Here is a 13,438-nt window from a genome sequence, read left to right as displayed (position 1 = left end):
CTGGGTCAGGTTTTCTGAAAATTTGTTCAGTTAGGAATTAATTTGTGTTACAACAAAGTGTTTCTTTTGTGGCCGAGAAGGACTTGGGGGTAAGTGGGAAGGTGATTACAGGGATGGGAAGAAGGGAAGGAAATTAAATGCTGTCCTTCATCCTGAATTGCTGCAAGCTTGTGAACATATACTGAAGGTGATGGATATTAGGCAGCACAGCCTGCAGAGCATTTGAAAATATTACCTATTAAAAAAAATCCTTCATGACTTCCTGCTGGGGTGATTTTAAGTGAAATACAGTGGAGAGATTTATTTACAGCTTGAGCTCTCTCTGTCTTCTCCCACATCCCCACTACCTCTTTAATGAAGCTCAATATAATTTATCAGAAATAATTATACACAGATGGAGCTTTTCTGATGGATAATGGCCTCAGTGTGGAAGATTCTTTCCCGTAATGGAGAATGCCCAAACTTTAAATGTCTTATAATTTTAGAGTGTCTTTTTCTGTGCAATATTTATTTATTTTGCAGCAAGTTCTATAAAGCACGCACTGCTCTCATTACAGTTGTGTTCTTCAGAGACTGATGTTTTGCAGTGTCATGAGATGATGTGCAGCTATGTGCTGTTCCGAATAGAACTCTGGTAATTCACCAGAAACCAAGGTATGGGATCATTATGGTAATCCCTATCAAAGTGTGGAAAGATTGGAGTACTCGGGAAGGATTCTCATGGTGCATTCCACTCCCCTCTCTTCCCTTTTAAGCTTTTGAGGAGAGTCTCACATCAAGGCATTCTCCATAGTACTTGAGTCCATAGGGTGAACAGATCAGACAGAATTGCAGCAAGTCATTTACACAATTAACAAATTCCATTCATGTTACGACAACTGAAGAGAACCATAGAAATCTTATGTGGTAAGATTCATGGTATGTGTCAGAGAAAGTGATGGGGGGGGTGTACTTGTTTTTAAGTAGCCATTTCCTTTTTTAACACAGAATGAATGATGTAAGAGAAAAGTTCCCTGGAGTGGATTTTGCAGGAGTTCAGTTTGACAATATGCAAGTATTTTTGCCTTTTGTTACTGTTTTGATTTTCTGTGAGAGTTGCATTTGCATTCCTAAGTGTCTTATATACACAACCAGGTTGTAGTGACTTTCCATCTCCTGCCACCCTCAGTTCTGAACAATCACCTACCCCAGTGGCTGCTTTGCTGATTAATATCTCTCCCCCTCGTAGATGAAAGGTAGTTCTCAGCCTTACAGTTACAATCAACAAAAAGTGTCAGTCATCATATGAGCCAGTTGCTTTGTCAAAGGTTTCCTTTATTGGGTGGGCAGAGTTTTTGTTTATTTTTAACAGACAGGAAAAAAAAGAGATTTGACAACCGCCCTTGCTTCTCTCTCTCCCTACCTCCAGCCACCAGCACACTTTAAAAAAAAAAATTAGCTTATTAAGGAAGGTTCTATGTATTTTGGTAAAGAAAAGGTCACACCGCACATGAAATACTTTTGCTTAGTTCCAGGCCTTCATTGCTTTCTTTGGGGCTGTCACATTATTTTTCTGTCACTGTATGAGTAGACCTAAAGCTGATGCTATGCAGGTTTATAACTAACTGTGGTGTCATGTGACAGGAAAAATGTCAATGTGAACAACTCTGACTCTGGCAGCTGGATCAGATTTGATATTTCAGTAGGTCTTAGCTTCAGTTAACATGATTTTATTTTAATTATGTGCCTAACTCTTTCTGGCCTCCTTGAATTAGCAAGAACCATCATTGAAAAAGGACAAAAAGAATAGCTGATGTTTCTAGAACAGTTAAATGCTCTACATTTCTACACTGAAGACTTTATAAGAAGATACACAAAGATCTGAGTTATTGCTGTAAATGTCAAAAAATACACTGGAGAGTTCAGCGGAGAAAGGTGGTGACGATCACTGACCACACCTTACCTCTGTGTATGCTGAATTTTAGATGCCTAAATATGAATTTTCAGGACTGAATGTCTGTAAATTTTGACTAGTTATTGTATACCCTCCAGAATTTGAACTGTTCCATGTCAAGCTAAGTATTTAAAACATCATTAGTTTATCTCAAACACTTAAATTTGCAAGACAAGTTTGAAAAATGCTTTAAAACATTGTTTATTTTATTAAGCATTTACATGTGCTGCAAGCACTGAAATACCCCCAATTATGAAGTTATTTGGTGAAGTTATTTTATGTACATTAAGTGAACTACATCTGAGACAGAGATGCCCCAGGCTTCTGTAAAAGATCTCTGGCAGAAAGGTGAGAGATTGTTTTTTCTACTGCACCTATTGGATGTTTATACTCCAAATTTCATGGCTTGTTGAAGCATGACTGTGTAAAAAGCCACACAGGCTATAATACTAGAAAAGTAATGATATTTTTTCTATCTTTGGAATTAAAAAAAAAAAATCTTACATCAGTTTTTTCAACATAACCTTATGAAAAATGGATAAACAAGTGCATCCTTTCTTTTCTTTCTTTTTTGTTGAGTGGCCTTCTCTCTGACACTATGCAAAAGGTTTCTACCAATTTATAATGACTTCACAGTTTTTTGCATTTTGCCTGAGTTTGTCAGCAGAGATGACAGCTTTCCTATTATGCTCTGAAAATACTTCATATTTTGAATTATTATTGCGATATCCTTAATTGCATTTTGTGCCTTTTATTTAAGGACAGTGATGTTTAAAATGACAATTGCTCTTGGGTGCTATCCATTGTATACTTCTCTAAATGCCTTGGCTTTGAGAATTCAGTTGCTCACTGCAGTAGGAGTCAGTTTTGTATATCCTGCCTTTTTTTTTTTGTAATTCTGGCTATGGGGAAATTTGTTTTCTGGCTCATCTCTGATTGAAAGTTATGTGCACGCCCACTTCTATAAAGTATTAAATGTATAAACAGTCCAAGCTAGCTCCCTATTTTTTTTCTTGCTTGTCACAGATGGTTATAGAAAATAATTTGCTTTGTTGCTAACCTGATTTATTCTGATACCAATTTGTATGTTTTTCTCTAATCCAAAAGAATGCAGTAACTGTTAAAATTATGCTGAGTACAAAACTAGCCTACCTGATCCACATCATTTAATATTGCAATTAAACTTGTACCCAAACATAACTGAGAAAGCTGCAGCTAGGTTGATGATGAATAATTCTAATTTTCCTTATTAACTCCCAAGATTGTCATGTGTTCTTTCTTCTTGTGCTCAATTTTGTGTGTCTTGAATCAGAGCAAGAGAGGACACACCTCTAATATAGAATATGTACCTGGCTGGTTTTTGATATTACAGTCATCTTTGGATTTCTGTGCCACAGAATAAGAACTAGGTATTTTCTCAGGTTTTTTCTTTTATCAAGTTAGATAATAGTAAAAGGTGTTTTACATCTTAAGAGATGGGGGTTTTTGTTTTGTTTTGGTTTAGCCTTGTTTTCATAAAATGCTATGTACAAATAGCCTTGTGGTACTTTTTTAAATGTTAAAATTAACAGTAATTCAGTTTTTCATTTGAATTATCATCAAGCCTGGATTTGCCTGAATATTCATCACAAAATACATTTATTTTTTTTTTAGGGTTGATGCACTTTTTCTCTGGGAGTTTGCAAGAATGCTTTAAAATACAAAACCATATTGAGTTGTGGGCTGAGTTGTCTTTTGAGAAATGCCACTAGTATTAGGTGCCAGTACAGCACATATAGGCAGTTAAAAATTTGAACAAAATAGTGTCTAGTAGAAGTGTTGCCTTCATCGTCTTTCATGGCGTGAGGATCTTTCTGTAAATTTCAATCTAATCCTTACAGTCCCAGTTTCATTTAAATAACGTTTCTGGTTCTTCTAACATCATAAGCAAAGATCTGGTACATAGATTTATGAAACGAACATTTCTTTCCATGTCTGTGGCATGATAATTTTGAAACAATGAAGACCAGTGGAATAGTACCACTGTTAATTGTTCCCCCTGATTTATAGTTGCTTCACACTGCAGAATAGACAGTGTATCCTAGGCTCCCATTTATTAAAATGAAAGGACCCCACAGAATGTGAAACAGAAACACAGTCACACAAAAATGTGGGTTAAAGCTGCACAGCTATCAAGGTTACGTAAAAATTATTTATAATAATATAATTTAACTGCTGGTTTCAAAAGCACTTTTTTACACTTCAGCTTACACCTATAAAGTAGGAAGGTATCATGCCTGTTTTACAAATGAGGAAACTGAGGAAAAGCAGGTAATGGAGTGAGACAATAGCAGGGAAAAAAGTGTAATCTGAATCCTGTCTCTGTTTACCTTGTTAGAGTTGTTAAATTTATCAGCTGTTCAGTACCAACAAAGCAGTCCAGGTTTCCCTTCCTTCTCCAAAAGCTGCATGTAGAGGAAAATCCACAAAAGTAAATAATGGCAGATTTGTAAAACTAGATTTTAAAAAGTGTGTGTTTGTATATGATATAATCGTCTTACCAGTTTAGTAATGACATCACTTAAATTATCATGCAGCTTACCCATTCTGCAGCAAATAAGCAGTACTTAAGTGCCGTAAAGTTCTTTTGCTTTTTTTCCTTAAAGAGAGTGTTTTCTGTCTGTGCAGACTGAATTTAGAGATTTATGTTCCCCTTTGTTTATGTATTGGTGTTTATAATCAACGACTGCTTTAAAACTCTGTTGTGTAGATTGATTAGATTATATCTCTACCAATTCTGAAAATGCACAACTAGATTACTGGTTTGGACAGGTTTCCAAAGGTGGGTTCCTTCCTGTATTGCAAATAGCCATGCAATTCTCCCTGTCCTGGCTACAACAGTGCTGTCGAGGGAAATTCAGCTCTTTCTTACTACCTTCTTCCAGCCCATTGCATGCAGGGAGTTGGTGTGCTTTTTCTGGGAAGGAACCATCACAGGTACTGAAAGCTAAAAGTAGTGTTCGGGCATGCTTATTGTCACTGTGATCAAGTGTTACTGAGCTTCAGGCTCCTTCACTTATTTTTCATGTTTGTTCATTATCTGGCTTGCAGTTTTTGAGTTACCTGTAATTGTTTCAGTGTATTATTGTAATCTTAGACTTTCTACTCTTGTACAAACTTGGTTTTGCTCCATTCTGCATCTCTTCCTCTGCTCAGTAAGTGCTTCCAAGTGCTGTTCAAATACACCTGACGCACGTACTCTGGGTTCAAACTTAGCACTTCCTGGAACAGCAAGAATAGGGGGGTTACCCTAGTATTTCACTTTTTCCTGCACAGGAAGTTCTGACTGAGTGGAGTCACTTCACTTTACAAAGACTTCAGGAAAGGGAGACAAGAAATTACCTTGACTCAGGGTATGTCCTGTAGGACGGGTGGTACTTGGCAATTGTTACCATCTTTCAGGAAGGGAGGTGGACAATGCAGAAAGGCATTCTAAAGGTCAATTTAAACATACAGAAATTACAACAGTAAACAATAACAATACTAACATATATAGAGAAATATAAGTAATACATAAAATTTGACTACTTCAGAGAGTTAGCAGAGAAACTGGTTTTGAACCTGTTTTTCCAAATTGATATATTTAGAATGCAGTTAACAGTAAGTTACAGAAGGCTAGGGGTATCAGAAGCCAAAACCATAGCAGCTACATTAACAAGATCTTTTTTTTTTTAATATATGATAATGTTCAAGTTAAAGGATCTTGTTTTGTCCTTTATTAATTTTATGTTGGAATTTGCAAAGTTGGTGATTCTCACAATTCTCCTAATTTCTACAGTAGCTTTTAGTATTTTTGCATTTTTAATCATCTTCTCTTGGGAATACATTATTGCTGGGAAGTGGCTGCTTTTGTTTGGAAGAGGAGTTGCAAATGCCAGAAACTATACACTGGAAAAAAATAGAAGCAGAAGCTATTCTTTACTCAGTTAATTGGATATAGAGTAGAAAGATAATTTTATTCTTCCATCTTAATCTCTTGTTTGTGCTGAGAAAAAATAGCTGTCTACAGCCCTGTGGGTTATGTCAGAAGCTAGACATGAGTGGCCTTTCACTGTGCACTGAAGTGTTTTATGTACCACAGTTAAATTCCCTTGAAACACTTATTTTTGGGGGAATGAAGGTGCAGATATATCCTGAATCATGCGAAGTTATAAGCCTACCTTTGTGTTTAGCCAAGAAGGACAGGTGTTCTGCTATTATCTGACTTCCCTTTTCTTTCATGCGGAATTTTTATCAAAGCTGTGGGAAATACACTGCCCTGTTTCAAATAATACAAAGATGCCTGTATTAGCCATTATGTATACCAAAAGATTCAACATAATGACTTCCACATAGAATTGCAGTCAAGCTCATACTACCTAGTATTGAATTATGCATGACATTTTTAATGGTGGAACAAAAACAGTAGCAGAAGGAAGTGCTGCAAAAGACATGCCACTTTCGCTGGTTATTAGGCACTGGTGTACATGCATGCAAATCCCAAGATATTCTTTGTTGAAACTCTGGTGCTGTGCTATACAAATCAAAGCTATATGAAAGTAATACCTAATGAGGGAAGATTAAATAAAAGAAAAACCGTGACACAGGGAAGTGCAGGATACATACCAACTTATTGTACTTTAGGAGTGAGAAATAAAGATATTTAGTAGGATGCTGAAAATATCAACTAGTGTAAATATTTACTGTACAATAATTGCAAGGATTAGTCTTATTTGATAGTCCACAATGATGATGCGTGTTAATGTCTATTGAGTGAAAACTGGGAGAATGTAACTAAAATTATTTAGAGAAGAGCTGCTGCATCTTAAGAGGCAGCTGTGGTCTAAAAATATTTGAAAAGAGAAGAACATTGCCAAAGCCACGGTGTTGCTTTCCAGATATGCAAAGACTGGAAAAAAAAAAAAAAAAAGGGAGGAAGGAAGTATTTTTCGGGGCATGAAGACTTATGTTAAAGGTTATCCTGTCATAAGCTCTGTTGTATTGTCAGCATGGTACTACTATATCACCAGCAGTCCAGTGCAAACTTGATTATGGGTATTTTGGTAGCCAACTCTACTAGATCTAACTTAATTTTAGGCGCTCTAGCACCATCCAATTTGTAATATCCAATTATCAAAGCTATGATGTGTTATTACCACTGGTAATGCTACTGTCAATTTGTCTTTGGTTCACTGTATGGGGTTTATTTTAATTTATTTATTTATTTTTACTGCAAGTTGCTGAGTACACTCAATTGGTTGCTATTTTAATAAGATCTCTGGAGAACTCTTCAACGATGATGCATGTTAAGAAAAAAGCCAGAAAGCAACTTACTACCAAGCAGATACCAGATGTATGGGCAAGAGTCCAGAGTTCAACAAAAAAAACCTGGAAAGAGTTTGTTAGCATATGCTTGTGCCACGCTTTGAAAACATAATGAGAACAAGATAAGAGGCAAAGTCATTATCTCACGGGAGACAGTGACAAGGTTTCTGTTGACATCAGGGAGCTGATCACTTTGTCCCTTGTGTTACTTTTGGGTTAGATACATTTCTAGCTTTGTTCTGACATAAACAGTAACTTTGTCAATGCTGGAAAAATTGCAATTACAGTGTGTATTTTCCTAAACCCGCCTCTTGAAATAGTTATAAAGTATAACATAAATTGTCTTTTTGTCCCAACTTCTCATCTATTTTTTCAGCGCAAGACATATTCAGATTTGACTGGGAAAGAAATACTGAGAATAGTAGACTGCTTCTATATGTGCTTTCCAAACACAAGTGCTACTCAGCATTTTATATTCCTAAGTATAATCTTGATGTTCTTGTAAATGTTAAATATAGGTGGTATTTTGAGACATGTTGTCTTCTCTGTTTCCAGGTGGGCCATGCACAGGTACAGCTCATGCCTCATTAACCACACCAACCAAAAGATCTTGCGACTCAGGTATGTGTTTGTGGGGATCGAGGAGTTAGGTTTTGCATGATATGTAGCTGTATGGTTATAGTTTAATAGTCAAGGGAAGGAACTATATCTGGTGAATGCCAAACAAAAATAAATACTGTTGCTTTGCTGTCAGAAATGTATGTATAAAAGGATTTGTATGGCAGATGGTTCATCTCAGAGTCCTGTTAAACATAATTCCATAAATGTACTATGTTTTCAGTTAGTCTTTGTAAACATAATACATACAGGAGTAATCGGTGTGATTTAAGTCTAATGATTGTGATAGTGTTCTGGAAATCTCCCCTTTAAATGCAAATTATTGAGTAGAAAACTGTTTGGAGTATATTGACTTTACTTTCCCTGATGGAAGATGCAGTATAGACAGCTGATGCTTGCATTAAGACTAAATTTTACCTGCTTTGGGTCCTTTCAATGGCTTTATTTCTACATGGAGGGTATAGATGGATAATCTCTCACAGAGCTAGTGTTAGTAGTGACATGTTAGGTCATTGCCAGGCTGAAGTTGCTGCTTCTGCAGCAGATCTGTCACGAAGAATCGTGTGAGCACTCATTCAGGCAGGCAGCCAAGTTAAGCGTTGGCTCAGATCTTTTTCAGACTTTGATTTTGCGTGGATTAAGGAGAGCTCATACGATCCTTTCCACCAGCACCACTGTGGAAGCCATAACCTCCTGTGGAGTGGCAGTGGCAGGCATCTAGGTAGTGGTAACGTTCTAGCAGTCTGTGTTCCTGAAATAATTTCTGCCTATGCTTGCATTCATATACCAATTGAGCTGTATTGAGTGTGCAGAAAGGAAGGGTATTCCTGTTTGATTAAAGGCTCTTGCTCTTTCAGGTGTTCAAGGTAAATTTCCTCTGAAGTTATTCTTTCAAAAAGTGTTTCAAGTTACTGTATGTTTAGCTAAACTGTAGTTATTCCATATATGCATGTTGTTAGCTTGCAGCGAATGTGTGGGCTTGGTCAGCAGTGAAGGAAGGTTAAAGAGAAGCTACGTTACTTTGCACTTAGTGCAGGTGCAGACCTCTCAAGTAGTGCATGATAATCTGTGACAATGCTGTGAGTATTGTTTGCCAAAGAACTCTCTAAGTTTGGCACTGGAAGATACTGGATCCAACTCCTCCAGAATAGGAAGATTGTGGATTTTCTTTTCTGTGTAGCCATGGAGGTATACCTAAACAAGATGGAATGTTTGCCACTGTATCCCTTGCAAACTAATCTGCTGTGCTCATGGTATTACTAAATTATATTTTCTTTATAAGTTAGCTGTTTTAATGTTTAACTCTGGTTTTCATTGCAGGGTAATTTAAAAGCTTTCTGTGATGCTATAGATACTGAAAACTGAGAGTACTATGTGAATATTTAAAAAAAAAAAGTGCTTGTGATTAGCAAAAAGGCAAGTCCACTATTTGGAGTGTCAAATGGCAACAGTAAAAGCTTCTTAGAATAAAGCAGATGAAGCTACTAGACATGTTGAAAAACATCCATTAAATGCTTGGCTAACTTTGCTCAGTAGTTCTCTTATTTTTGGTTTATGCTAATGTTTGGTCCCTACACGCTTGTATGTTAATCATTTGGTGTGTTTAGCAAGAAAATAAGGAGATCTTAATTTGATGCCACAAGTTTCATCTTCAGTCAACTAAACCTAATGATTGTATATTACCTCAATTTCCCCCAATGTTTTTTTACATTATTTGCTCAATGATCTGCATATTTTGTTCGTAGTCCCTTACACTAATAAACCTCTTACCAGGGGTTACAGTTTTCTTCTCCAGAGCTTGAATTTTCAGCAAACTTTCATTTTTAAAATAAGTTACCATGTTTTCAAAGTCTGCTTTTGGGAATCCAGATAAATATGGGGATTGACAAGAAAACATTGGCTGCAAAATATTACCCAGAAATGGTGTGCCATCTTCAGGCAGAAGGAGCAGACTATGTAGGTGAATATTTCACACTACATTCACTTCAGCTTAGTGTCCCTTCCTAGGCAGCTATTTAAGCGATACAAGCAATATTTGTCAATACTACACATTGCGTGTAAGACTCTTTTCTGTAAGTATTCTACATTTCTTCTGCTTGGAAGAGCTTTGAAGGAAGAATGTTTTGGTGGAATTCATCTGTAATTTTTTTCCCCCCTTCAAGCATAGTTTTTTCCTTAAAGTCTGCCATATAGTAGCATTTGAGACAGAAAATTAGAAATTTGACCTACTTATCTTGTATGCAGGTTCCCATCAGGAGGATATTAAGGAAGACATAAACCTTTCATATTTTATTAGCACTAATGTAACCATTGAAGAAAGATCAAAACAATAAATCTGTCAAAACGCAGGAAAAGTTCTCTTACCAAAAAAAAAAGAGTTTTTACCTCATGTACTTGTCAACCTGCATGCTGAAGGAGCTGTTTAGATAAAAAATTGTATTATGACACCAAATAGTACGTTTTTTCTCCTCCTGTTCACCAGAATCATTGCTGTGGTAAAAAGTATTTCTATTCCAAAGTGTGCCCACAGGACAAGGATTATAATGAAAAGAATGAATAAAGCCTTGCAATCATTCGTTTGGATGATGCCTCAAAGGTTTTTGAGAGCCAGCGGTCTGAAGATTTTGTAGGAAAATAGATAGGACTGTGTGGCCTAGTGTATAGCTTCCTATGTGTTTTGATTTGTTTCTTAATGGTTAGGTAATGTTACGTTGATGGCAGATGATACTGTGAGGCTTACTCTAATCAGTAAGGCATCCAGATCCCATTTATATTGGGTCCCCATGTTGTGAAAGTGCAGTACTAAGTGGCATATTACTCTTCTTTTTCTGCTGTACAACTTTAATGATGATTTAATATGCAATTCTAAACAGTCAGATTTAAAAACATTTTCATGCAGTTAAAGAAACCTGGAAAAAATCAGTGGAACTGTGTGAGTGCACTCAGTTAATTTTTAATTGTGTGGTAGAGAAAGTAGTAGAAACAGGCAGATAAAATGCAGTAATGATACAATCAAGTCATACATTATATCCATAAAGTCAGTGAGTTTTTAAGTACTTTATTTCTCAGTAGCAGTTCATGAGAAACGTCCATCTTCAACATTTTGTATAGTTACATGTGCAGATAGCTCACATTTTATGAGGATATCTGTCCTAGATGGTAGTATTTATATTGTATGAGATTACAGTATCTGTCTCATTGCTCTATGCTTACTGTAGTTTAAAATTTGAGTCTAGAAGATGGAAATAATTCTTCCACTGCTCAAGCAAAGCAATTAAGCAGGTGGCATGGTCCTTTTTGAAGTTTCGGCTTTATTGATATACTATAGGCGTGTGCTTGATTGTAGCACTGCCAGAAATCTAAATACTTTGAGACTGAACCTGTACAATCAAGAGGACAGCCTTTTAGGAGTTATAGAAAGGGCAGGTTGTGGAAATAGAAGCATACAAATTTTCAGCCAGAGCCAAAACCAAGATATCATTACTTTTGCATGATTTTTTTGTCAATCTCTGTGTTGAGTAAGGACAAAAAGACCTGCTACACCACTAATTTTTTGTTTTAAATTGCTCTTAAGTGTTAAGGTCCTTAGCAAAAAATATGCAAAATATTATTCGAGGGGGTTTATAACATTAAAACAACTTTGAGGTATGTTTTTCATTGGTGTTCCAAGGGACTTTTAAGGTGTTCTTTAGTATTTGACTTCTGGAGGGCATTGTGTTAGAAATCCAACCTTCTTGGAGCTCTCACCAACAGAAAAGTGATGATAGAACAGCCTTCGAGCAGCATAATAAATCACCCAGCCCTGGCAATAATAGTGCCCATTAGGGATGCTCCCGCCACCACCAGTTTCCAGCTGTACTAATAGAACAGCGCATCAAGCAAGGCTGTAAATAAAAGTTATAACCTAGTAGGTGGTTGCTGAAGTGGAACGGACAGGAGCTGAGGCATGGAGGCCTTATTACTGCTCATCAGCAATTATAAACAGGATAAAGTGTCTGGGACTTGCACTGATGCAGCAAGAGCTAATAGAGGCTGGGAGATGACACCATACCATGATCAGATGATATATGTTGATGGGTTTTTACTATCTCATTTTATTGCCTATTTCTGTGATGTGTTGTATTATCTGTTCTGTGCTTCCATATCTATCTGGATGGACAGATCGGTTTCCTCTCCTGCTCAAAGGAGCTTTAGCACATATACTCAAGCTTGCTTTTTTGCACAAGCTTGCTTTTTTGCATGTATACTTTGCATTAGTTGCCAGTACTGGTTATCTAAGAGCCTTCTCAAAGTGTGATGATTATTGTAGATTAATATCTTCCTAATGGTGAGGATCATAATAGTTGTATGTGTAAAGAAATCTAAGGACTTGCTGCAATTGTAGCATTTATTTTCACTATCACCTTGTTCAACTTTACAAAATCATCCTCATTCATTAAAAATAGTGGATATGGTCACCTGAACTATCTTTTTCACTAAATGCATCCCATGCATTTTAGACTAAATGTGTTATGACCAGTGTGGTTGGAGAATCTAAAGAGATGGGTTTGGGGTCAATATATCAAAAAGTTTGTTAAAAGTCAGCTATAGCTGTGATGATCCTTGCCTCTGAGTTACAAAAACTTCAGCTGTTCCTGGGAAGGTTTTTAAGAGCTTGTTAGCACACATTAATTGGTAATATTCACAAAAAAGTCTTTCTTGATCTTTTATCTATCACAGTCTAGCACATTTCTGTGCTAGACATCTAAATCATTTCTTTACTAAACCATAGTGAAAGAAAATGCCTTGAAATTTAGCCTGTACTTGCTTTAATCTAAAAAGAAGTTTTGCAAGCATCTTCATAGTTCATACATTAATCACTCATGCTGTTTACTTCTGAAGAGAATTTTCTTCCGAGTAGTGGAAAAAATACAACATTCAGAAATGAAAAGGTGTGCAGCAGCATGACAGCATGTGAGAACAGTGACTCCTATCCTTGTCTATTCAGTACAGCCAGGATAAAATAAATAGATTATTTTTCTATCATCTTATGGTATTTGGACAGGAATACCTACATCTGCCTGTGTTAAAGTACACTAAACTGAGATGAATGGAAACTCACCCTTTTCGTAGTCAGTATGTCTTTGAAATTAACTTTCACACTTACTGGTTCCCGGGTGTTTCTTTCCTTTGCATTGTTCGTAAAGTGAGGAAGCTAGATAGTTGAAGTGGCCAAAGGGACAAAAAATGTAATGTGACTGGAGGCCCTATTTCACATGCTATATACATGAATTAGAAATTCTTACAAACAGTGTTTTGAAGGTGTTTATAAAATGTGCGAGTAATTCCTATTTAGGAATAACTCCTTTTTCTCATCAATCTGTTGAGTCATTCATGAAAGCATTGCTGGCCTTAAGAAATAAGACAAAATTACTGTTATGGAATAGGATAAATAGATGAATATGCTCATTTACAGGTTTATTAATGTTTCCCATTTTAGAATATTGTGTTCCCCCAAACTGTACTAAGATTCATTCTCTGAAGAGCATGTAAGGCAGTCGTATA

General features: G+C 36.4%; 1 protein-coding gene across 2 annotated transcripts in view; it reads left to right on the top strand.

Annotated features, from left to right (window-relative positions):
- The window catches only part of ZFAND3 (zinc finger AN1-type containing 3), a 150,405-nt gene that overhangs the window by 97,968 nt on the left and 38,999 nt on the right, over positions 1–13,438 (top strand). For both annotated transcript variants that reach the window (XM_075042941.1, XM_075042942.1), the window contains one exon: positions 7,832–7,897. In XM_075042941.1, the coding sequence (XP_074899042.1) occupies positions 7,832–7,897 (66 nt within the window). The remainder of the gene's footprint in view (positions 1–7,831; positions 7,898–13,438) is intronic.

The sequence above is a fragment of the Buteo buteo genome, chromosome 12 (assembly GCF_964188355.1).
Source record: "Buteo buteo chromosome 12, bButBut1.hap1.1, whole genome shotgun sequence".
NCBI classification, from domain to species: Eukaryota; Metazoa; Chordata; class Aves; order Accipitriformes; family Accipitridae; genus Buteo; species Buteo buteo.
This window is presented reverse-complemented; position numbering and strand designations above follow the sequence as displayed.